This window comes from Nomascus leucogenys, chromosome 17 (genome assembly GCF_006542625.1).
Source record: "Nomascus leucogenys isolate Asia chromosome 17, Asia_NLE_v1, whole genome shotgun sequence".
Classification (NCBI taxonomy): Eukaryota; Metazoa; Chordata; class Mammalia; order Primates; family Hylobatidae; genus Nomascus; species Nomascus leucogenys.
The window spans coordinates 29,692,761-29,718,376 of record NC_044397.1 but is presented as its reverse complement, the minus strand read 5'-3'; the positions used below and the strand labels follow the sequence as shown (position 1 = coordinate 29,718,376).

At 45.0% G+C, this 25,616-nt stretch overlaps 1 protein-coding gene across 1 annotated transcript in view; it reads right to left on the bottom strand.

Moving 5' to 3' along the window:
* The window catches only part of SDK1 (sidekick cell adhesion molecule 1), a 965,381-nt gene that overhangs the window by 304,167 nt on the left and 635,598 nt on the right, over nt 1-25,616 (bottom strand). Inside the window, exons 6-7 of the mRNA XM_030795976.1 lie at nt 1,609-1,720; nt 720-910 (exon numbers count right to left, since the gene is read on the bottom strand). Coding sequence (XP_030651836.1) covers nt 720-910; nt 1,609-1,720 — 303 coding nt within the window. The remainder of the gene's footprint in view (nt 1-719; nt 911-1,608; nt 1,721-25,616) is intronic.

Below are 25,616 nucleotides of genomic sequence, written 5' to 3'. Positions count from 1 at the left end.
ACGGCTAAATTAATAATTACTAGAATAGTTTCTAAATTAATAATTTTTTTCTTTTGAGTTGGAGTTTTGCTCTAGTGGCTCAGATTGGGGTGCAATGATGTGATCTTGGCTCACTGCAACCTCCACCTCCCGGGTTCAAGTGATTCTCGTGCCTCGGTCTCCCGAGTGGCTGGGATTATAGGCGCCCACCACCGCGCCTGGCTAATGTTTGTAGTTTTAGTAGAGATGGGCGGAGTTTCACCATGTTGGCCAGGCTGGTCTCGAACTCCTGGCCTCAAGTGATCCGCCCACCTCAGCCTCCCAGCGTGCTGGGATTACAGGCATAAGCCACCACGCCCGGACAGCAATAATAGAATAATTTCTGAACACCGATCACGATAGCCACGTAAGAGTTATAGAGAAGCTTAGCGGCCTAAAAGCTAGAATAGGAGAGGGATCTATATGACAGGGGTTTCACCACTCTATTTCCCAAGCTTTGTGACTGGAGTATTCAGAAGGACGTTTCTTGGAAGGATTCAGAACATCAACACTTTGGATTTAATGGACTTACATTCTTGGGAAAGAAGGCTAGGAAGGATCTGGAAGATAAACTCAATCTCACCTTCATTTGCCGAGTTACAAATAAAGCCACTGAAATATGCTATTTTGTTTCTGCAGAAGAGTGAGTGTCGGATGCTATCTGAGATGCTGACAACACCACTCAGAGGCTCAGGCATTACCTATGATGAAAAGGAAGGCCTTCGCCCTGGCCGGTTCAAAAGCGCCCCCCCGCAGTGCCGCCTCGCAGACGTATGGCCCAGTGTCCGCAGACGTCGGGTTGCTGATGGTGAGGCGTCTTCCAAAGCTGTGGAGGCCACTGGTGATTCTCACTCCATTCCTCTTCCAGGTCACACTCAGGTCCTCCACAGGCCTGTGGGAATGAAAGGCGTTCATGATGACGATTGTGACTCATGGAGGTGGCAATGGTCATCATCTCAGGCACTCGGCACAGGCTTGACGAAGCTAATGCTACCAGGGTGCATGGTGGGTTGAAAAACGGACACTGAAAAATCAATCCAGATACAACTCTACTCCCTCCCAGCATGCATCAATGATGCATTCTGCTCAAGGGCTATTGAGCAAAGATAGCTAATTGCCGCAGCAATGGACCGTAAGTGCTAATGATCCCATTTGCTCAGGAAATGAATGTTTAAAATAAATACTATGAGGTGACACAATGACATGGAAGGCGGGATCATCCGAGCTTGATTCTGGAGCGACCACTAAGAGGGCAAAGAACACCTTGGCTGACTACAGAGGAGAAGAGCAATGAATTTTTTCCTGTGCCTCAACTCCTCCCTCTTCCCTAGAGAGGATCTCAGAGGAGCCCCCCACTACCACCCAGAGCTGCACTGAAAGCACCGCCCTGTTGCAGTGGGGGACTCTGGAAGACATCAGTGTGTCCATTTCCTTATTTACCCATATCTCGTATTCACAGCCCACCTGGCCAAACAAGACCACTGTCGCTAGAAGGCTGAACCTCTCACGCTCCAGTGTCTCCTTCTATCATCGGCTCATCACAGGTCATGGAATATTTACTAGGAGTCTCACAGAAGATGCGCCTCGTACCTGGCATTGGCTATGCATTCCAAGGTGGTCTCACTGGATCCAGCCACCACACTTCTGTTGCCTGGAGGAACCACAATGGTGGGGGCCATGGTTTCAGGTGTGCCAACATCTCCTGTGGCAGAGAAAAGAGAAATGTCCATGAAACTCTAAGTACAAGAGCCCCCTGCCACTTATCTGAGGGGGATACGTTCCAAGACCCCTGAGGATATCTAAAACCAAAGAGAGTACCAATCCCTACAGACACAAATTGTCCCTGATGTATGATGGCTCCACGCAGGATTTTTCAACTTTATGATGGTGCAAAAGCCATACACATTCAGTCCAGTCCTCGACTTACAACGGGGCTACAAAAGCGCGTTTTTGACTTCCGATATTTTCAACTTCTGGTGAGTTTATTGGAACATAACCCATCATGAGTAGAAGGGCATCTGTTCAAAGTTTCTCCTTCTGCATACACACCTGTCATAAACGTGTAAATTAGGCACACTAAGAGACTGACTACAACTAATAATGAAACAGAACAATGATAACATAATGTAATGAAAGTTATGCGAATGTGGTCCCTCTCTATCTCTCAAAATATCTTACTGTGCTGTACTCTCCTGTTTTCAGACCATGGTTGACAGAGGGTAATGGAAACCACAGAAAGTGAAACGGCAGATAGAAGATGGGATGATCGGAGCATGACAAATGAAGACTATTGTCAGAGCCACGCTAATAGGAAACCCAAATCTCATGGCCCCTACCTGAACCCCCATGAGAAGCCCTGGGGCGGGGTCACTGTCCCTGGCCTTTCTCACACCACATGAGCTGGGGTCCAAGTACAGCCAGTGTCCTCAGGCACAATCCACAGCCTGTCCTAGAGGGCATGGTTACTGGACCTTATGCTACTGCTCTGTGTGTTGTGTGGCTGAGAGGTTTTATTTAAACTGTTGGCATTTTCCAAAATGCTTGCTGGCTTTATTTTTCTTTTATTGATTTAAGACTTTGCTTACTGAGTTACCTTGTCTACCTGCTATTTCCAAATCTGTTCAGTTCCAAAAATATTTCATGTATCAGCCACTACATTAGGCATGGGTGTCATTGGAAAGCAGTGGGCATTCTTACTCCTGTCCAAATGTGCTTTCTTGGGGCCAATATATTCAATTAACAAAGTGTTCAGTTCTGTTGCCGCAGTTTCAATCCTTTTTTCCTTTCTGAAAAGTAAATATCCTGAATCTATGTTTTTTGAGTATCAAACTATAAATAATTTAGCTCATACTTCTGGTGACAAGGGAGAAAAAAAATTGGACACATTTTTTGCCACTTTTTTCTAAAATACATTTAACATCAAAATTAAACTACCCGCAGTACACTTTACTACTGTTTATTTAGAGAAAACGAAGACCAATCCAACATTTCTAGAACAGGGATTTCAATAAAGGGCGGAGATGTAAGAGGCTGGAAATAAAAATAAATGGAAATGACTGCAAATGCAAAACGCTTCATCTGGGCTTCACGCTGAAGGGACTCGCCACCACTGTGAGCGGCAACGGAGGATTCTGGCAACTGAAAGGTTCTAGCCTGCCGGGCTGGCGGTGGGGTGAGGGCCGCTGAGAGAGAACAACGGGAAAGAGAGGACTGGCTTCTCATCAACTCTGATTTCCCACAGTTCTGTGCTCTGGCTTGCACTGCCTAAGCAGTATGTGATTTTTGTATTAAAGGTGCATGTGAATTCTAAAAGAAAAACAGAAGCCTGATGCAGACAGAGCCAAGTAATTAATGTTTTAAAACCTATATGTTGACTGCATGATGTGAGGGTGACTCTCACTCAGCCCTGCCTCCCTGGGGGGCAGAGGCAGCCTTCCCTGTCTCTAGACTCTCCAACTCTGCAGTGGACCCTCGAAGCTTCTCCGGACACCTTCCTGCTGACGCCTTCCCTTTGTAAAATTGTCGAGATTCTTCGGCTGGTTATCAGATTTCTGAGAAGATGGCAGAGACGAGACGCACTCACGATGGGGCAAAGGACAGGAACGGAATGACAATCAGACTAATGGCCTGCCTGTCATCTGTGACAGTGGCTGATGAGGAGAAATGGCCGGAGAGGCTAATATTTGCAAATAGTTATGAGAAGTGAAGGGAGGCAGTGGCTAATGCCGAAAGGTCACTGAGCAGGGTGCTAATTTGGCATTAATCACTGCTCAGCCACAGTGGCAGATGAGGAAGCCTGAGCTCAGGACTGGGGAGGACGCCTGAGGAGAATGGTCCTTGGGCCACTGAGTCCCTCCTCCCCAGACTGGTGGGGGCTCAGCTCCTGACAGACGCCCAGGGGCTGTGCTGTGGACAGATGGGCCCCAAGGCTAAGTTCGCAGCCCCGCAGGGCCACGTGCCGCAGGCACCGCACGCACCCGTCCATCACGGGGTTCAGCTCCAGCACAGAACGAGGAAGCCGTCCTTCGTGTTGATTCACCTAGAGCCTTAAAAGAGCAGTGGGGACTGGGCGCGGTGGCTCACACCTGTTATCCCAGCACTTTGGGAGGCCGAGACGGGCGGATCAGGAGGTCAGGAGATCGAGACCATCCTGGCTAACACGGTGAAACCCCGTCTCTACTAAAAATACAAAAAAAAAAAAAATTAGCCAGGTGTGGTGGCACACGCCTGTAGTCCCAGCTACTTGGGAGACTGAGGCAGGAGAATCACTGGAACCCGGGAGTGAGCTGAGATGGCACCACTGCAGTCCAGCCTGGGTGACAGAGCGAGACTCCGTCTCAAAAAAAAAAAAGCAATGGTAATACACACACAAGGTCACCTGCAAGGTGAATTTGACTTATGGAAACCACCACAGCAAGGTCAAGGTTATGTAGGTCTTCTGATGGCAAAGCTATGCATTTTCTATTGAGACTGCACAAAAACATTTCAGTAGAATATTACGTAAGTGACCAGAATCCAGATATTCCAATAGCAAGGATAGTGTTGATTATAGTACATGATCCTGGTATATTTTCTTCCTTTAAAAAAATTGTTTTAAATTTCAATCAAATTCATATGTGCACATAAATTAAAAAGAACAGTACAGAAAGGCTTAAAATGAAACAAAACCATACCCCCTCCCCATAAGGCAATCTCCCCTAAATCTGTTAGTGTTTTATCTTAGTCTTGAGCTCCATGTCTTTAAATTATAGGCATCTATTGCTATGTCTTGTTTTTAGCCAATTTTAGACATTATCTATTGGCTTTCTGCTACAACAGATGAGATTTTAGCTCACACCACTTCACGGTACTCTCAAACAGGATTTTTACTTCTTCTGTTATTTACCTGTGTAATTTAAATATATATAAATATATGTGTATATTTTAAAAAGATATATAGATACAGATATTTTTAAGCAATAGATATAAAGAGATACATATATAGATATATATGTATGTATTTTTAAAAAATATACATAGTGAAACCCCATGTTTACAAAAAAATACACACACACACGCATGCACACACACACACATGCAAATACTTCTTTTTAAAAGGAAAGGCAATTAGAAATTCCAGGGGAAAAAAATCTGTAGAAGAAAGAAATATAATCTCTAGCTGTGCAGTAGATAATCCTTACATGGTAAATATAAACACTGTATATTTATTTCAACTTTAGAATTAATCTATAGTCTAAAATGCCAGATGTAATTGTACCTAGGAAACAGAATGTAAATGTTTTTAACCTGCACGATATGAAACTGCAGAAGACGGAGTGAGGTGGAAGAGCAGAACAGAATTGCGGGTGAGGGTGGCTTCCCATTACACAACAGGGAGTGAGAAGCTACTGTTTCCAGTAGCACAAGAAATAAAGAAGTTGTGTGTGTGTGTGTGTGTGTGCACGTGCATGCGTGCATGCTCATGTATCTATCATAGAGTTACAATGGTAAACAACAAAAGGCCTACACATACTGTTTGGACTATATTTTGAGAAGGATGTGTGAAGAGGCATGAGGTAAAAAGCTCATCCATCACAGCAGAAGGTCAACAGGTAATGTCTAAAATTGGTAAATCAAGAACTAGCAATAGACACATATTGTTAAGACATGGAGTTAAATATTAGCACAAAGGGCTAAATAGAGAAGAGCATGCCTCTGGTGTGAGAGTGGCAAAAACTGCTGTACTCTGTTTAGAGCCTTCTGTACTGTTCTCTTTTACCCACATGAAGGCAATCTACCCAGCTCCCTTTAAACACAGAGACTTTCCCTTTCCTGTTTGGTGTGGACTTGTCACTGTGAGACTCTCTCCCTTTCCTGTTTGGTGTGGACTCGTCACTCTGAGACTCTCCTCCACTGCATTCTTGGGTAACACCTGCCGTTCCCTGGACCTCACTGTCTCCTTATTCTTGGCATATGTCCTCATTTAGCTAGAGTATCCTTAAATAACTTAAGAAAAAGTAAGTTTTCAAAGTTCTTGAATGAGGTAAAAAATGATTTTTGGCCAGGCTTAGTGGCTTACATCTGTAATCCCAGCACTTTGGGAGGCCAAGGTGAGTGGCTCTCTTGAGCCCAAGAGTTTGAGATGAGCCTAGGCAATATGGCAAAACCCTGTCTCTATCCAAGAAAAAAAAAATTAGCAGGTGTGGTGGCACACGCATGTAGTCCCAGCTACTCAGGAGGCTGAGGTGGGAGGATCACTTCAATTCAGGAGTTTGAGACCAGCCTGGGCAACATAGTGAAACCCCATGTCTACAAAAATAATTTTTTTATTAGCCAGGTTTAGTGGTCTGTGCCTGTATTCCCATCTACTTTGGAAGCTGAGGTGGGAGGATCACTTGAGCCCAGGAGGTTGAGGCTGCAGTGACCTATGATCATACCACTGCACTCCATCCTGGGCAACAGAGCAAGACCCCGTCTCAAAAAAAAATAAATAAAATAAAACGTGTCTAAGTGTAGGGGGGTTTATACATTGTGCTAAGTAACTGAAAGCTCCTTTCATTCTACACATGTACACCTGATAGCGTTAGTTCCTTCATAATTTTCTCCCCTCTGTTTTCTGTGTTTTTTCTTTCTAGGGCTCTTATTGGTTGGATTTTAGGACACTGGACTGATTCAACATGCTTCTTACTTTTTTCCAATATTTTCCTTTTTTTAATTTTGGAAAGAGCACCTCAAACTTAGTCTTTTTTTTTTTTTTTTTTTTTGAGACGGAGTCTTGCTCTGTCGCCCAGGCTGGAGTGCAGTGGCACGATCTCGGCTCACTGCAAGCTCCGCTTCCCAGGTTCACCCCATTCTCCTGCCTCAGCCTCCCGAGTAGCTGGGACTACATGCTCCCGCCATCATGCCTGGCTTATTTTTTGTATTTTTAGTAGAGATGGGGTTTCACCATGTTAGCCAGGATGGTCTCGATCTCCTGACCTCATTCGTGATCTGCCCGCCTCGGCCTCCTGAAGTGCTGGGATTACAGGCGTGAGCCACCGAGCCCGGCACTCAACTTTATCTTCTAACTGGTCTTTTGGATGTTTATTTCAGTAACAATATTGTAACTCCCAAGACTAATTTTTTGTCCTCTGTTCATTTTTCATTGCATCCTGTTCTTGTTTCATGGGTGAAATACATTTCTAAATGTCTCGGAGAGTATAAATACTTTCTGAAGTTCTGTTTTGTTTTCCTCTGGGATCTTTTTTCTCCCTCTTTGCTAATTTGATATATCTTTTATAGGAAGGGCTTTCTTCAAATGATCCCTGTGTCCTTTTATACATATGAATGAACCAGGAGATGTCAACTGACAACTTCACTTTAATAAGTGAAACACTCACTATTATTCCGAAGGGACCCTAAATCCCAGAGTGTGGATGTCTTTTCTCTGGGGCCGTTCATTATTTATAACTTTCTGTTTGTCTGTTCATCTACCTTTTTATTCTAGCTTAAGTATTCTGCTTACAGTTTGAGGGGTAACAAGTAGACTGTTTTTGTTGTTTGTTTTTGAGACAGACTCTCACTTTGTCACCGAGGCTGGAGTGCAGTGGCACAATCTCAGCTCACTACAACCTCCGCCTCCCAAGCTCAAGTGATTCTCCTGTCTCAGCCTCCCGAGTAACTGGGATTACAACATAGACTGTTCTTTATACAAACTACCAATAGCTCCCCCTGTTTTTAGCTCTTTGTCATAACCAGCCCCTCCACGACCAAGTCTGCCCCAAGTGTCCTCAGGCTGAGGCCCTCTCCCCAAGTGGTTGTGATGCCTCCCTCTGAGATCTGCTTTCCGGGTGTTTGTTCTCATCCTTCATTGGTACTGGCTCCTCTCCCTTTCTTTTTGTCATTGTGGATCTAAGTCTCTTCCTCTTTTACTGCTTTTGAGTGGGTTTTCTGCTCCTTTTGTAAGCAAGAGGAGGTCAACGGATGGACTTTGCCATTTTTTACCTGCCATGATGGCTTTTCTACCAAAAGGTTTTCCAAGTTCAATTTTTAGAAGATGCAAAGAATATCTAAGCATTTTTAAAAGAATGAAACAACCTCTTTATTTCTGTTATTTGCATAATATCTCAGATATAATAAACACTCAATGATTAATTTATCATATTCTAAAATAAAGAGCCACCGCTACTATTACCTTCTGCTTCAATGTCCTACATTAACAAAACATTTTTAAAATGCCATATACCAATGAATAAGGCCTCAGTTCCAAGAACGAAAACAAAAGTAGAGAAAGGAATTCTATTTTGCCAAGCTGCCATGTAGCCACAAAACATCTTGGTAAATGATTTACACATGTTGCCCATTTAATATAATAACAACCCAGTAAGATAATGATTGCTATCCCTCTTTTACAGATGAGAAAATTGAGGCCCTAAGTCACATGGTTTCAAGTGATAGAGAAAAGCTTTAAATTATGGAATATCTTCATCCAAAGTTGATAATCTTTCTTTTACATAATGCTGCCTCCTCCTAACAAAAACACTGGTTGTGCTCTGTTAAGCAAAAATTAAATTAACTAGAACACTCCTTCCCTCAAGCATTTCCGTAATTGAGACTTTACAGTAGTGTTCTCAACTGAACGTTTCCCAGGCTGGTTTTGGGTGGCTGGAGGTGAAGACACCGAATCAAAAGAGGATTTCTGCGGAAGTCAGCAACCAACGGGCGCCAGGTAGCTTCAGAGGCAGAAAGGCAAACACTTCAGATGACGCCTCTTTGTAGTTAAAGAATAAAGAACACGTAGCAGAGGGAAACGAAGCCTAATCCTAGTCAATTTCCCCCACATGAACCTCTTTATTCACAGAAGAGGCTGAAGAGGGAGAAGCTGTCTAGGTCGCATTTAATTAAAAAGTACATTTAAAGAATATCAAGTCTCTGAAACAGAAAAATAATAAAGTTCAAAGTTAACCCGAACTGCTAAGCTGTGGAATTACTGCAGATAAAGTCGGATGAATGGAAAACACGCCGTTCCATGGCAGCTCCGCACGATGCTCCGGGTTGGGGAGCGGTCGAATGAGCAACAGCAGGTCACAGAGCCTCCGCCCTAGGAACACAACCAGGAGGCAGGGGTGGGGTGGGGGAATGGACTCTGCCCTGAAGGAGGAGAGGAAAGAAAGCAGCCCTGTAGGCAGCTGGGCACACAGCTTTCCAGACAGAGAGAACAGAATATGCAAGACCCTGATGCACACGCGGGGACGGTGGGGGGCGGGGGAGGAAGTGGGGGGAGAAGGGGGAAGAAGGGGAAGAAGGGAAGGAAGGGGGAGGGGAGCTGGGGAGGGGGAGGAGGGAATGGAAGGAAGGAAGATCGGGGAGGGAAGGAAAGAAGGGAGGGAGGAGGGAAGGGGAAGAACGGAAGAGGGAAGGGGGGAGGGGGAGGGGGAGGGGAAGGCGGAGGCCAAGGTGGCGGCTGAACCTTGAGCCTGGTGGGAAGGCGGGAAGTCCTGCCACAGCTCAGAGGGAACATCCTGCCCTTAGGGCTGTGAGCACAGTTGCTCCCCCACTTTTGTTGCAAAGATCTCAGCACCTCATTAAAAAACACAGCCTTCTATTTTCAGGAAAAGTCTGTGCCCTAAAGCAGTGGGATTTTCCAGAACATCGGAGAGAACAAATTCTACGTTTTGGTTTACTCTATTAAAACCACTGTCTTCCGTGTCTGGATTCACAGCCGGGTGCTCCTGGCGAATACGCCTCTTGAAACTTTCGCAGCAGCCAGCTCCAACAGGGACAGGCCATGGGCCGTTCCCCGCACATGGCCAGGCTGCTCCCTGTGCCACACCAGAAAACCATGAGGTCAAAGCTGCCCTCAACCAACAGATGCTGAGTCACATTTTCCCTGAGCCATGAGCCTCAGGCATAACCTCCAAGTGGACATGGGCAACATGACCCACATAAATAGACATTTCCAATGAGAATCGGCTTTGTTACGAGAAAAACCGTAGTACAAGTGCCACAAATTCTAAGATTAAAAACAATCTCCAGGGTTTTCCTTTTTAGTGTGTCTACATCTATAGGGGTTTGCTTTTTGTAGAAACAGGATTCCATCAAAAAACCAGCAGGTAAGGGGGTCTACAGGACCATCTGAAAACTCAGTATCTTCCTGCTCCAAAAATAATTGGTCTAAAACTTGCAGAAACAAAACATTTTTTAAAACACACACACACGGAAAAAGACCCTATTTTAAAAGCTCAGTGTTGAGCAATATGTTCTTTGGCTTCTTTTAAATCTTTTTCCAACATCCTATCATAGTATTTTTTGATCGTGTTGTCCAGATGAGATAACAGTTAGAAAAATGCTTTAGAATTTTGTCAACTGGTTATCTGGAGAGAAGATGAAGGGATCCCTCTCAAGCTGCTGCCTCGGGGACCCCCGCTCCTCTGACACTGCCCCGTCTCTACAGAGTCATTACCTGCTGGTGGGCTGGTTCACGTGAAATAAGGAGGGACGCACGTCTTATTTATCTTTGTATCCAGCAAAGTGCCTAGACGACAACAGCCTAACTATAAGCACTTGCTGAGAGAAGAATGAAGTCTTGGCCGGGTGCGGTGGCTCATGCCTGTAATCCCAGAACTTTGGGAGGCTGAGGTGGGCGGATCATGAGGTCAGGGGATCGAGACCATCCTGGCTAACACGGTGAAACCCAATCTCTATTAAAAATACAAAAAATTAGCCGGGCGTGGTGGTGGGCGCCTGTAATCCCAGCTACGGGAGGCTGAGGCAGGAGAATGGCATGAACCTGGGAGGCGGAGCTTGCAGTGAGCCGAGATCGCGCCACTGCACTCCAGCTTGGGTGACAGGGCAACACTCCGTCTCAAAAAAAAAAAAAAAAAGAATGAAGTCTTGTCCAAATAAACCAGGGCTGGTTATCACCAGCAGATCACGATTGCTACAGGATGGCTGCAACAGTAACAACTGCCTCTTATTTCAGGAGCATGGTGACAGGTGCTGGGGATACAAAGTTGAACTGGCTAATGTCCACTTCATCAAAGAGGTTGGAGTTTAGTGGAGGATGGCAGCCACACGAACAGAGCAAGCACGTTGTGGCAGAGCTACAAAAGCCAAAGAGAAGGGGGATGGCAGGGCGTGGAGGGTGGGTGTGGCGTTGAGGTCAGTTCTTCCAGGGGAAGTTGGGCAAGGTTTGAGCAGGGAAGATGGATAGGTATCCCCCAGTCAGACAACGGAAGGAAAAGCATTTCGGGAATAGGAGAAAAGGAGGAAACCCGTTTGGCCCATTTGGGAAAAAGGAAGCAGTTCTTGGTGGTGGAGGGGCAGTGGGGGGGCATGGGCGTGGCCACAGCTGCCCACGGAGGAGGCAGGAGCGCCACACTCAGGAGTGTGGACTTGATACATCAGGGAATGGAGAGGCAGCCAAGGTCGTCAAGGAGGAAAGCCATGGCCAGGCTTGCACACTGTCTAGAGCGGGTGGGAGCACTGTCAGGGAACCACAGCCAAAGCCTACCACACGGTTTGGGAAAAGGGTACAAAGTCCAATGGGTCAGAAGGGGGCAAAGGGAGGGGCGAGAGGGACAGAGGCTTCTAAGACCCCTTGCTTCTCTACAGGTTTCTCACTTGAGCTGCTTGGTGGGTGGCCGGGCACCTTATGAGAGAGAAAGCTCAGGAGACAGACGGGGGCTGGGAGTGGCAGTGCTGGCGTGTCAGGAGGGAGGAGAAGGGAAGGTGTTCTGCAGAAGCTGCTCAAGCTTCCTAAGAAGTGCCTGCGGGGTACCCAGGCGCGCGGGTTCAGGAGGTACATGGGCGGTGATTGAAAGTAGGAGATCAAGAGGCCACTCCATGACAGCGTGAGGAGTGAGCACAGGAGATGGCCTGCAGAGAAGCCAGGGAGCACTGACCTTTATTTTTTTAATTAATTAAATATTATTATTTTTGAGACAGAGTCTCACTCTGTCACCCAGGCTGGAGTGCAGTGGCATGATCTCAGCTCACTGCAACCTCCGCCTCCCAGGTTCAAGCAATTCTCCTGCCTCAGCCTCCGGAGTAGCTGGGATTACAGGCACTTGCCACCACACCCAGCCAATTTATGTATTTTTAGTAGAGACGGGGTTTCACCATGTTGCCCAGGCTGGTCTCCCAAAGTGCCTCAGCCTCCCAAAGTGCTGGGATTACAGGCGTGAGTCACCACACCCGGTCAGCACTGACCTTTAAAGAGGAGGCCCAGGGAGTCCACTGAGGACAATGAGAACAATGGCCAAAGCCGTGAAGGAAGAAGAAGATGCCATAAAATGGGAAGGAAGGAAGCTATTGTTTTTTTCCAAATGAACAGGCGTTTTCATGTATACAACCAAGGCTACTTCTGCTCGAGTTTTAAGATGAGTCTTCGAGTTTGCCTTGCAGGATGGTGGCTAAGGAATGCAGAGCTATACAGAAGCAGAAGTCCTGACCTCCACCAAGCAGGGTTTCACTGTCCCGCAAAGCGTGTTTAGATATTCTAAATATCCAACTTGAATCACTATTCTGTTCAGTTCTGTAGGTCAGTTTCTGCAGCCAGGGTGGCTCCGGCCATCCTCCACCTGCTTTCTGACAATGAGAAGCACAGGAACTGGTGAGTCTTTCCTGGCTTTGAACATTGCCTACGCATCGCAAGGTGCACTGGTGGTTTTTCATGGGCTGGGTGAAGACAGCTCCATGACACTTCACTTAAAATCAGGTAAATTTTTTGCTTATTAATTGCCTTTGGAACTACGTGAAGACTGTCACCTTTCTCTGCATTGTTAAAATGGCCTGGCAAAGGAATAAAGAGCTTTCCTGCCTGCAAAAGCATCTCAGAGCAACAGGTATGTCGGATCTCTTGCCACCAAGGGGAGCAGGCATCTGGGTAGCTCAGGCTGTGACCCTGCTCCTGGGATACATAAAGACACTCAGATACACATACACATATATATGTATATATATCTCCAAGAACCCAGATACATTATTTTTTTCTTAAAATGTCCAAAGTGAAAGACATGCAGGCAGCAGGCAGATCCAGGTCATCCCCAGCCCACTAAGAGGCAAGTCTCTTGTGGCAGAACCTGGGCAATTTTGAGATGCACTTTATTGTGAAAACTGAAATACACTGTGATTTCTTTTCTAACAAGCAAAAAACATGTTCAGGAAATGGAAAATTCCTCCCATCTTTTACCTTCCACACGTTCACTTTCTTAATCTGTACTTGCCCAGCCCCTGGACGGGGGAAGCTGGTTTATACATTTCTGAGTGTATATTTTATTTTGCATGGAGGACATTTTCTATTCTTTTAAGAGCTGCCTCCTTTATAGTTCATCATCCAGAAGGCAATCACGAATGCCAAAGGCATTAGGATCGTGCAGTGAGAGGAATCAGACGTGTGGGGACAGGGCAGGCACCCTCAGAAACCCAACCCCAAAAGATCTGGTCCCCAAAAAATTCCCTGGAGACAGGTGTTCCCCGCTGACCAGATTCTTCTCATTTCCTGTCCAGCAGGAGGGAGGGAAAGGGAAAGAGAGGAAATATGGTTGTATATCCCATTTACAATTCTCTCTTTCCCACACCTTCATTTTTATCTCAACACACTGCTTCTGGACTTTTCTACTGACGAGAGACGATAAATAAAATGACAGTTTGACAAACAATCCGGCAGTTTCTTTTCTTCTCATTTATAACATATTTGAAAACTTACACATTTGGAAATGAATGGAAGGTAACAAAGAATGTATCTTCTTCGGCTTTTTACTGGGCAGAGAAAAATGAAGATGATAAAAGACAGTGCTGCAGTTGGCTCATGGATTTGTTTATTTAGTTCAGGATGAGCACAAATTGATAAACCGTAAAATAGGTGCGTGTGTTTAGGAGCTGCACGATTGGACGCTAGAGTGATCCAAATATTTGACACAAGAAACAACAGCTGAGGATCTCCTTTTTTTTTTTTGAGACGGAGTCTCACTCTGTCACCCAGGCTGGAGTGCAGTGGCGCAATCTTGGCTCACTGCAAGCTCCGCCTCCCAGGTTCACTCCATTCTCCTGCCTCAGCCTCCCAAGTAGCTGGGACTACTGGTGCCCGCCACCATGCCCGGCTAATTTTGTTTTTGTATTTTTAGTAGAGACAGGGTTTCACTGTGTTAGCCAGGTTAGTCACGATCTCCTGACCTTGTGATCCGCCCGCCTCTGCCTCCCAAAGTGCTGGGATTACAGGCGATGAGCCACCGTGCCTGGCCGAGGATCTGCTTTTTATCCAAATACATAAATGCGTAATCTCCCACTGAATAGAAGAACCATCCCCAGTAGAAAGACTGGGACCATAAGTCTTTTCAGTGGACCAAGGGGTAAGACTGTATTTGTCTCAAGATTAGGTCCACTTTTGAATGGAATTCTAAAGTTGCTGAGAATGTAACCAGGCACGTAACAGATCGCTTTTAGCTGTGCTAAGAAATGGCCTGGAGGCCAGGTGCAGTAGCTTATGCCTGTAATCCCAGCACTTTGGTAGGTCAAGGCAGGTGGATCGCCTGAGGTCAGGAGTTCAAGACCAGTCTGGGCAACATGGTGAAATCCCATTTCTACTAAATATATAAAATTAGCCGGGCATGGTGGTAGGTGCCTGTAATCCCAGCTACTCAGGAGGCTGAGGCAGGAGAATCGCTTGAACCTAGGAGGGGGAGGTTGCAGTGAGCCGAGATCATGCCATTGCACTGCAGTCTGGGCGACAGAGCGAGACTCTGTCTCAAATTAAAAAAAAAAAGAAATGCTCTCAAGTAATTCTGCCAAGCACGCAAGCCTGGGCGTGGAGCCCAAGCCCATCAGGGCAATTGATGCCCATCTGAGGCTATTAACCCGAACAATGGGATCCTGCAGGACGCGCAGGCAGGGGCCTTTGAAGCCTTGGTCCTCCTCGACCCAAACTGCAGGAGCTCCCTGGCACAAAGCTCTTTTCAAAGTTGAAAGGAGAGACACAAAACATTGAGAGGCTGCTAGGCAGAGTGGTTAAGATTCTTAGATCTGTCCAACGAACACCATTGTGTTTAAACCTTGGAATGGAGGGATCCAAACGGACCTGCGATTGTGTTTTTAATGTCCACAAAAGCATCCTGTTAAGCCCAGTGTTTAAGAAGAGCGGTGAGGACACTGCCCCGATGATCCCGCCTCTGCAGGCTGGGTGATTCTGCCGCATGGCCTTTGGTCTTCCCCGTGGTTCTCAGCTCCATCTGAAGGATGACTTGTGCTGGTTTTGTTCATTTCTGTCTCTCCCCACTGGAACGCATGACCATGAGCACAGGTATTTTCATCTGTCCTGTTCTGCCCATATTTCCAGGGCGTAGAACAGTGCCTGAAATGTCATAGGGACCTCATAAATATCTGTTGAGTGAACAGAGTGAGGTCCTTGGGACAAGGCTGTCCTCCCTGGGTAGACTTTCGCATGGCCAAATGTAAGAGAGCTGAGAGGCTTCATCTCCAGATCTCGGTGCAGTCTTGTTGAGAACTGCCGTGCTCTTGAGGCACACGCCACTGCACGGGCAGTTTTCTTGACATGCCATTCAAGACCAGGCACATGATGATCATGGTCAGGCAGCCAGGGCTTCTCTTTCACAGCCTCTCCGAGTTCCAACATTCCTGAACTTCGGCTGCACCTGACCGTGTGGCATTCTCTGAAACATCTCCTATGCCCTCCTTGGACCTGAGTGTCCCCACCTGTAACAGCTCTCTCCATTCCTACCTCGTCCCCGCCCCTACTGCTGCCTCCTGAAATCCCACCCATCCAGCAGGGCCCAGAGGACACAGTGCCTTCTCCAGGCAGGCTTCCCAGTACCCTTGATTAAAGTGGCCTTTCCTCTTTGTACTTTTGGTACACTTCTTTTTTTCCCCCCCCACTGGGGTTAAATACACAAAACATAAAACACCACCTTAACCATTTCTAAGTGAACAGTTCATTGGCATTAAGGACACTCGAGCTGTGATGTAGCCATCACCACTATACAGCTCCAAATTTTTTTTTTTTTTCTTTTTGAGACAGAGTCTTGCTCTGTCACCCAGGCTGGAGTGCAGTGGCACGATCTCGGCTCATTGCAACCTCCACCTCACGGGTTCACGTGTTTCTCCTGCCTCAGCCTCCTGAGTAGCTGGGACTATAGGCATCTGCCACCACACCCGGCTAATTTATTTTTTTTTTTTTGTATTTTTAGTAGAGACGAGGTTTCACTGCGTTAGGCAGGATGGTCTCAATCTCCTGACTTCATGATCTGCCCGCCTTGGCCTCCCAAAGTGCTGGGATTATAGGTGTGAGCCACCGCGCCTGGCCCAAAACATTTTTATTTTCATTTTCCCAAACTGAAACTCTGCACCCCATTAAACACTCACTCCCCACTTCCTCTTCCCCAGCCCCTGGAACCCACCATCCTACTTTCTGTCTCTGTGAACTTGATTCTAGATATCTCATGGAAGTGGAATCATACAATATTTGTCTTCTGCTGACTGCCTTAATTCACTTACCATAATGTCCCCAAGGTTCAACGATGCAGCATGTGTCAGAATGTCCTTCCTTTTCAAGGGTGAATCGTATCCACTGTGTGGATGGACTCCATTGAGTTTATCCACTGATGTGTCCACGAACACTTGGGTTGCTCCCACCTTCTAATTAGCATGAATACGGCTGCTATAAACAGGTGTGCAAACATCTGTTCAACTCTCTGCTTTCAGCTCTTTTGGGTATATATCCAGAACTATAATTGCCAGACCATATGGGAAACTCACATTTAATTTTTGGAGGAACTACCATGCTGTTTTCCAAAGGTTGCTTCGTTATATTCCTCCTAGCAGTGCGTAAGCCTTCCAGTTTCTCCACATCCTTGCCAACACTTGTTACTTTCTGTTTTTGTTTTCTGTTTTGAATTATAGCCATCCTAAAGTGAGTGGGGTGGTCTTCCATTGTGGTTTTAATTTGCATTTCCCTCATGATTAGTGATGTTGAGTATTTTTTCATGTGCTTACCAGTCATTTGTATCTCTTCTTTGGAGAAATGCCTATTCCAGTTCTTTGCCCATTTTTAAATCAGCTTATTTTTTCTGTTGTTGAGTTGTAGGAATTCTTTGTATGGTCTGGATTTTAATCCCTTATTATATATGTGATTTGCAAATATTTCCTCCCATTCCACAGGTTGCCTTTTCACTCTGTTGACAGTGTCCTTTGATGCAGAAGAGTTTTCAATTTTGATTTTTTCTTTTGTTACCTGTGCTTTTAGTGTTATAAATATCATTGCTAAATCTAATGTCATAAAGTTTTCTTCTAGGAGTTTTACAGTTCTAGGTCTCACATATAGGTTGTTGACCCGTTTTGTACACAGTGTCAGGTGTGGGGTGCACCTGCTATATTCTGTTAATATGGCTTTGTAGCAGGTCCTGCCTGTGCCCTGTCCACCATCCCTGGCACTCATCATTCACCAACAGGCCCGGGGCTTTTTGCAAGTACCCATTAGTTCCTACCAAAGGCCATTCTGTGGCCAGAGATATGGCCAGCTTACAAAGGTGAGGCAGATAGACAGAAAAGAATGCTCTCAAAGTTGTTCTTGCCAATACAGGAGGGGAGTTCATGCGTAAATACCCAGGCTTCCTCCCCTCCTTGGGTAAGCAACACCAAAGGGGCTTTGCACAGTCTCCCTGGGGTTGCCTCGGGGCTGAGCCTCGCTGCTCACCACACTGATGAATGCTCACTGATGAGTGCTCACCAGTGCCTTTCCATGCTGTCTTTTGCACACTCCTCTACTCACGCTTCCTGGGGTCAGTGCTCAGTGCACTACTGCATGTACATCTTTGTTGAGCTCACAGTCTCCACTTCTGGGGAAAGTAGGACAAGAGCCCATCTCTTTCAGCCTTGCACATTTGGACATGTGCTTATCGGCCCCACTCCTTGCAAACTCCTGGAAGGCTCGTGATACTTGTGGACCCCTGTATGATTCAGAGCATCTAGCAAACAGTAAGTGCCTAATAGATGTTTGCTAAAATTGCATGAGTGTAACTTTACACTTTCCAAATAGACATCAACACCTGTTCCTACACCTTCCTCATGTCAAGAATTTTGCATGCACATTTTCAGAAAGGCAGGAAAGCTCTGGGATGTTTGTGACTGTTTGCTAGGCTCCAGTCTGCTGATAATCAAATGTTCTTTGCATAGCCTGTGATTCACAAACAGTATCTGTAACTAGAAAAGTGTCTTTAATAGATAAACCAAGAACAAAGACATTCAATCCCGAGTTCCTGGAGAAAACAGAAAATTGTCTTAACAAATGCTTTGAACACAGGAGAGAAAGAAAAAAGGAGATAAATAAGAGGGAAGGGGTCACAGTCTGTTCAGAAAACGTATCTTGAAATTCACAATTATGCCCCCTCCTTAAAATACAAGAAAGATCTTTAGAAAACCTGACTGAATTGAAGTTATTTTCTCTTGCTACAGATACCACTGTTCAACTCACACACTAGAAATTATGGCTATTCAGGCAGAAGGTAAATTCACCATCTAGTTATAAAGAGGCCTGCCTAGATGCCGTGAGGCTGGGGAATGCCCCCAGGGCTGTTTGTTACATTGTGAAGACTTTCTTAACAGGAACAACATCAAACAGAAAGCTTTCTCTTCCACACCTTCCCCCAGCCATGGGAAAAACACACAGAGCCAAGGGCCAACCTTTTAAGAGACAGGTTTCTTGGGGCTCCAGTTTCTAACCAGAAAGAGCACCCCATGGACCAATAGGTCACCCCCCTTTTTATTTTTTCATATCTTAAGTAAAACCAGACCTTCTCAAGTTAGAAATTCACAACCAAATGCTGAAAGGCAGTAGTACCCAGGACAGAAGAAATATTTTTATCAGTCATGGGGCACTTCTTTTTCTCACGTATTCCCACATTAAACGCAAAGGCTTATACAAATATATCAATGAACACTTCCTCTGCCGTGCTTTTGGATAATCAGTGTCTTGCTTATTTCATTTTTGAGGAGCACAAACTCTGAGAAAGAAAATCTTGCAAGGTTTCTATCATAACCAACATCAAGTGACGGACTACTCAATGTTCCAAAATGATGAGGAGCAGTAAACAACTGAAGCTAACCATGTCCTTTGATGGCATTCATTCCAAAATAGCTCCAGGAATGGAACAGCATCCCGTATCCGAACTCCAGGATCAGCTGGGTGCGGTAGCTCACACCTGTAATCCCAGCATTTTGGGAGGCTGAGGCGGGAAGATTACTTGAGCCCAGAAGTCTGAGACCAGCCATGGCAACATGGTAAAACTGTATCTACAAACATTTTTTAAAATTAGCTGGGAGTGGTGGTGCAAGCCTGTAGTCCCAGCTACCCAGGAGGCTGAGACAGGAGGATCACTTGAGCCCAGGAGGTCAAGGCTGTAGTGAGGTATGATCATGCCACTGCACTCCAGACTATCTCAAAAAAAAAAAGGATCCAGGAGTATTTCCCTCCGGAGGATGGAGAGAGGATCTGTGCTACCCTCATCTCCAGGTGGCTTTGGCTGGGCTGTGTCCCCTACCAGCACGGTGGGACCAGCTGCCCCCAGGGCAGGTTCTGGGCTCAGCCTCTTCAGGTATTCATTGTCCTGGGTGGAGAGCCCTGATTCTGAGAAGCGTAAATAATCAGGCTCAGCACAATCGGCTACACCCTATCTGAACACACAGGTGAGACAGAGGTGGGTGTTGGCTTCTCTTGGGGGTCTCTCTGTCCCTCTCTTTTGTGTACATGCTTGTTCTCTCCTGTCTCTCTCTGGGAATGGGTGGGTCATTGTTTTGGATGAGGAGCAGAGAAACAAAGCCACAGAACGAGCCAGGCACAGGGATGCTTTGATAGTGAAGAACGTTAACTCACAACTGGAGAGGAATTTCCCCTTCTGTTTTCCCATTTCTTTTCATTTTGTTAGAAACCGCTATATCAGACTTACCCTTGGGTGTCACAACAGAGGTACAAACAAATCAGGAAGTCTTCAGAGAAGAAAACATTTCTTTTCCCGTCTGCCCCAGCTTCCTTTAAATGAATAAAGTCAGTCCCACGGTGCAAGAATAGAGTGCTCTGCTAGAACAAGGCATTTTCCGATATGACCCAAGGTTATCTATTTAAACCAACTGGTTCTCTACTCAATCTGCTATGAAGCAAGGTTTTTTTCCTAAATGTCAACACAATCTCATTTATATTTTGGTTGAAAATCAACACTGACAATACATCTCAGGTTGACGACAGAGAGAGGGAGAGAGTACCAGGCAGAGGCTGTATGTGTGGAGTGAAGTGAACAAAAGCACAGCTAAGATCCCTCCTAAGATACTCACTACGGGCACATTATCACAAGCATTATTGAGGGGGGAGCTACTGCTGCTAGAAACATGGGTAGTCTGTTCACATAGACTGGAAGGCAGGTGAATAAAAAATGAGTCCTAATTCCATTTATGTGATTGTTCAAATATATTAAGAACCAAGCTGGTCAGTGTGGGCCTATTAAAAACGTGGCAGGTCAATGATTACTCAGCAAATCTGGACTGTGCAAACTATCAATCCAAACCAATGAACAGTAAGAGTGGCTCAGGCACCAGCAATTCATGCCGTTTTAAAGCAGGGTGATGCCCAGCATGAATAACAGCTGTATAGCAAATTTATAGAAAATCCAAAAGTAATTATGGCAAGTCAATTACAATAGGCACTTCTACCAAACCTCTCCCAAAGCTTCTAATAGGAGAGCGTCATTTGTTTCTTTACAGATTTCACTTAGTCTCTGTTCAATCTATGGAAAAACTCATACATAAGAAGTAAAATGCCCCATAAGTCGGCGTGGAGGGGGAAAGAGAAAAAAACTAGGCACTTTGGCAACTGGCATAGCACAAATCCACAGCACAGACCAATCAACCTACGGATGCTGAGCAAAACTCACTGAGGAAGATGGTGGGGAGTTTAAGGAGCTTAGAGTGTACCCCACATGCCTGAATAGAAAGCAAGGATTTCCCCCAAAATTATTCTTCCAGAACAAAGGAGGGACTTGGTTAGCTATGCAGTTGTTTACTTACTCTTTATTGTTTTGGGACGTTGAATACTTACAGTTCCTTGATGTTGGTTAGGATAGAAGCCCCATAAGGTTTTCAACCTCAGAGTCTGTCATTCTCAAAGATGAAACAAATAAGAAATTGATCGTCTAAAACCATGGCAGAGGAAGTGTTCATCAATATAGTTGTATGAACATTTGCACTTAGGGTAGGAATATGTGAGGGAAGAAAATGCCCCTGACTGATAGAATATTTCTTCCCTTCTGGGTCCTACCACCTTTAAGTGTTTGGTTGTGAATTTCTCATTTGAGAAGCTCTTGTTTTACTTAAGACAAGAAAAAATTAAAACGGGGTGATCCACTGATCCATGGGGTGCCCCTCTGGTTAGGAACTAAAGCCCCAAGAATCCTGTCTTCGGCTGAATCCTTATAATGTCTCTCGGATTAGAAGTGCTCTCCAATGTCTTCATTTTTATTCACACTTATTTAGAAAAGAAATGATTATACATGTCCATCTGCTATTATTTACATAAATAAAAATAATTCAGCAAGATGTGCAAAAATCACTGTTCTTTTACAACTAGACTTTTCTAAGAAATGGTTATAGATAAGATGTTCTAACTGATGCTGAAAATACAAATCTTAAATGCATTTATAAATATCTTTGCTTGTTCCAAACCTGGTACAACTCTTATTTTACTCAGACAGACTTTTCTTTTTTCTTTTCTTTTCTTTTTGGTGAGACAGAGTGTTACTCTGTCACCCAGGCTGGAGTGAAGTGGTGCGATCTCAGCTCACTGCAACCTCCGCCTCCCAGTTTTAAGTGATTCTCTTGCCTCAGCCTCCCAAGGAGCTGGGATTACAGGCATGTGCCACCATGCTTGGCTAATTTTTTTGTATTTTGTCCTTTCTGATTAATTAATTTCAACCCACTTACAAATTAGCTTAATTTGATGCCAGGATTTTCAGTCTCTGAGCACTGGAAACCACGTCTGGCTTTACTGGTGTTCTTGAGACCTGTATCTTTCATCACTGCAAGCCACGTCTGGATTTACTGGTGTTCTTGAGACCTGTCTCTTCCATGTCAGTGCTTCTCAAACTTGTGTGTGTACATGATTCAGCTGGGGATCCTGTTCAAGCACAGATTGTGCCTGGGCAGGGCTGGGGTGGAATCAAGACCCTGCATTTCCACCCCACACCCAGGTGAAGCCAGGGCTCTGGCCATGCTCTGGGAGTTTATTCGAAGAAAAGGGAATGTTTTCTAGCACATGGTGAGTTACTCAGTACCTGACAACCAACTCCTTGTTCCTGAAAGTGGAGCAACAACCAGCACCACAGACCTCTCCTGGGAGCTGGTTATAAAGGCGAAGTCTCCGTGGGTGTCACTCCAGACCCATCAAATCAGGACCTAAATGTTAATGGCTGACTGGGTTACACATACATCACCTCAGCGCTTTCTCATTCAATGTGAGAAGTTCTGTGCTGGGTGGGCTTAGTCTCCAAGTAGAATTACATTCACCTGTTTACCAACTGAATTACATTCACCTGTTTACCAATTAGGTAAAGAAATAAATAAAAAATAAAAACGTCATGTTTTCAGGAACGTGACACGCTGGCTCCCCTCACCTCCCACCGTGGGTAAAAGCTTCTTGAGGCCTCAACAGAAGCTGAGCAGATGCTGGCATCATGTACAGCCTGCATAACTGTGACCATGTGCAGCCTGCATGACTGTAAGCCAGCTTCTTTATAAATTACCAGCTTCAGGTATTCCTTTCTATCAATGCAAAACCAGCGAATACACCTCTCCACCTATCTACAAATGACCTCATCAGCCATCTAGCACCACAAACCCCACCATCCTTCAAGGGCTGCATCAAATCTCACCTCCTCCAAAACACTCCCTATCACTCTGACCTTTCCTCCAAATCCCTACAACCCTCACAGAGTATATTACAAAAGATAACACTTCAATCAACATTTTGTTCAAAGGAGTTTAGAACAGTTCCACCGCTTTAAGGATGCCAAGAAAATCCTGAAATTAACCTTCAAACACAGTCTTGGGGAAAACAAAAGAAACACAGGAGCCCTATTTATAGGTTCCTTATAAGTTAAGGTATAAAAACGGAATGCTTTTCTGGTTGTTGGATCTCCAGAAAAGAAAGAACAAGCGGGAAGTGTGAGAAAGACATAAACAACCCTGCCAACTGGGCAGGTGCGAGTGCCTGGTGCATGAAGATCAATCGTGTTCAAGCTGGCAGATTACAGCTGGCCAAGCGATCAAAGTCCACAACCCCCCGAGGAATCTGTAGAAGATCAGTAGGAATGCTTCATCAAGTCAAAATAATCAGTGATGGAATTTGGCAGCAAGCTTGCTGTTAAGGATGGTAAGAGAATGAATATAAGCCAACTTCAGATAATCGTTTAACCAAGGGCAAGGACAAATGCGTTGGTTTCCCACCCATAATAAAATCCTAAGGCAGCCTAGACTCTTTCGAGGGGCATTCCTCTCCATCTAGAGGTGACATCGGGAAGGATAACTGCATCTGATGTGTCCTCTGGTGACACTGAGAAAGAATAAGGAACAGGGCAGAGAGTTGGCTCTAGTGACACAGGTTTTATATTCTTAAAATAAGCCCACTGCTGTGCTGCAGTTCAGCCGAGTGACAGAACGCACGCCTGGGGTTTCCCCACCTGGGCATAAATCTCAGCTCTGCCACTTCGCTGTTTGAATTTGAGCCAGTTCCTGACCACCTCTGGGCCTTAGTTTCCTCATCTGTAAAGCGGGGTAACACCCTCTACCTTGAAGATTCCTGTAAGTGTGAAGATCAGTGAGAACACAGGTGAGGTAGTGAACCCGGTCCTAGGGGCAGATTAGGGGCGCACTGGATGTTGGTTATTGCCTTTGCTACCATTGTTGCTATTGTTATTCTTAGCATTACTGGAAATCCACCCCCACACAAAAAAACTTTTATTGAGTTTAAGTCCCACAAGTTCTGCTGGAAATGTGGCGTCTGCCTACCAAAAAAAGCCTCCTGTTTCTACTGCAGAGTAGAATTAAAGCTAGACAAAATCAGTCCTACAATTTCATATTTTTTTGACCTGAACTTTTCTTCACCATCCTTTATTAGTTTCTTTTTTTATTAACAAAGGTTCATCATTACCATCAAATAATATTTGTACATGTAGATAAAATGTGTGTACATTAATAAAATTAACTCATGAAAGGTTTTTAAGTTGTAGAATTGAGGGATTTTAAACTAAATAATACTATTGGCTCACTGTGGGGAATTTTATACTGCAAATAAATAAATAAATAAATAAAGGTTTAACTATCTAGAGAATTCAGACCAAAAAAACTCCACTTGTACTTTAATCAACGAGCTTGGCAGGCCTGATGGTTCTGGATACAGTAGATAATGAGTATAATTTATGTTAACGGAGAATTCTATTAATTTTCCTATACCTTTTTAGAAGTTATATCATTAATTGCTATTAATGCTTCCTAATCAAGACAGAGGCAGTCACTGAAACAATTAACCTATTTCTGAAGGTGCAAATGGAAAGATAATTCGTCAATTTCCTAGTTTTTTTCCTCTGCTGCAACACTAGCTCAGTTTCTCTCACTAAACATTCCTCTACTGAGCACCCACAGCAGCTGCTGCCAGCAATCAAGAAAAAACAAAGAATCTGTTCATTTGTAAGGGTCATTCTTGTAGTTCTGTGGTGAGGAACAATCATTTGTTAACTTAGGAAAGAACCTCAGTTGCGACCACAATTTCCATTATCTAAAGGCAGTAAGTGAGCTAGATTCCTGCAGAGAAGTATATACCTCAGAAATCTATCTATTTATGAAATTCGACGATATTATTTTTACTTCTAAGCAGAATACTCCAAAGTGGCCAAAGTATGTTCAGGCAAACAGGTTGGACATAATAGTGTCAGAGGAGACAGACGGACTCTTGGCTGCAGCAGCTGTTGGCTGAATTTGGTCTTCAGCCGTGGTGGACCATCACCCTCTGAAATGACACGTCACGGTAGAAGCACATGCTTCGAGGCCTCTGACTGTGAAGTCTAAGTCGTGCCTTGGCTGCCCATGAGCTCTCTGACCCTGGCAGGTTTCTGTTTCCTCCAAAGTTCCCCTTTGCTACAGGAGAAAAGGGGTTATGCTTATTTTCCAGAGTCGCTGTGAGAACAAAATATGTATGATGCATATAACACAGCAGCTAGCACACGGTAGGTGCTCAATAAATGAAATGCTCCAAAATACCTAATGAAAAATAGGAGGGAAACTAAAGAGCCCAACATTTCCTGAATTAAAAAAAAAATTCTATTTCAATTAGCAATATGGTTGCTTTGGAACGTTACTTTTTTAAGAAAAGAATTCTGGAATACCAGCATGTTCCTGACTTTTTTCCATTTAGGGTGATGATGTCAGACCCGGTTCAGTAAGATCTCACAGACTATTTCTGGGCCGCCCAAATCCAAACTATGAAATCTACGCTGGAGAACAGAGCGTCAGCCCCACCTGCCCATTACAGGAAATAACGGAACCCCACTGGTGGACAGTTCAGAATTCCTCTGTGGCTGAGAGTGCGGTGG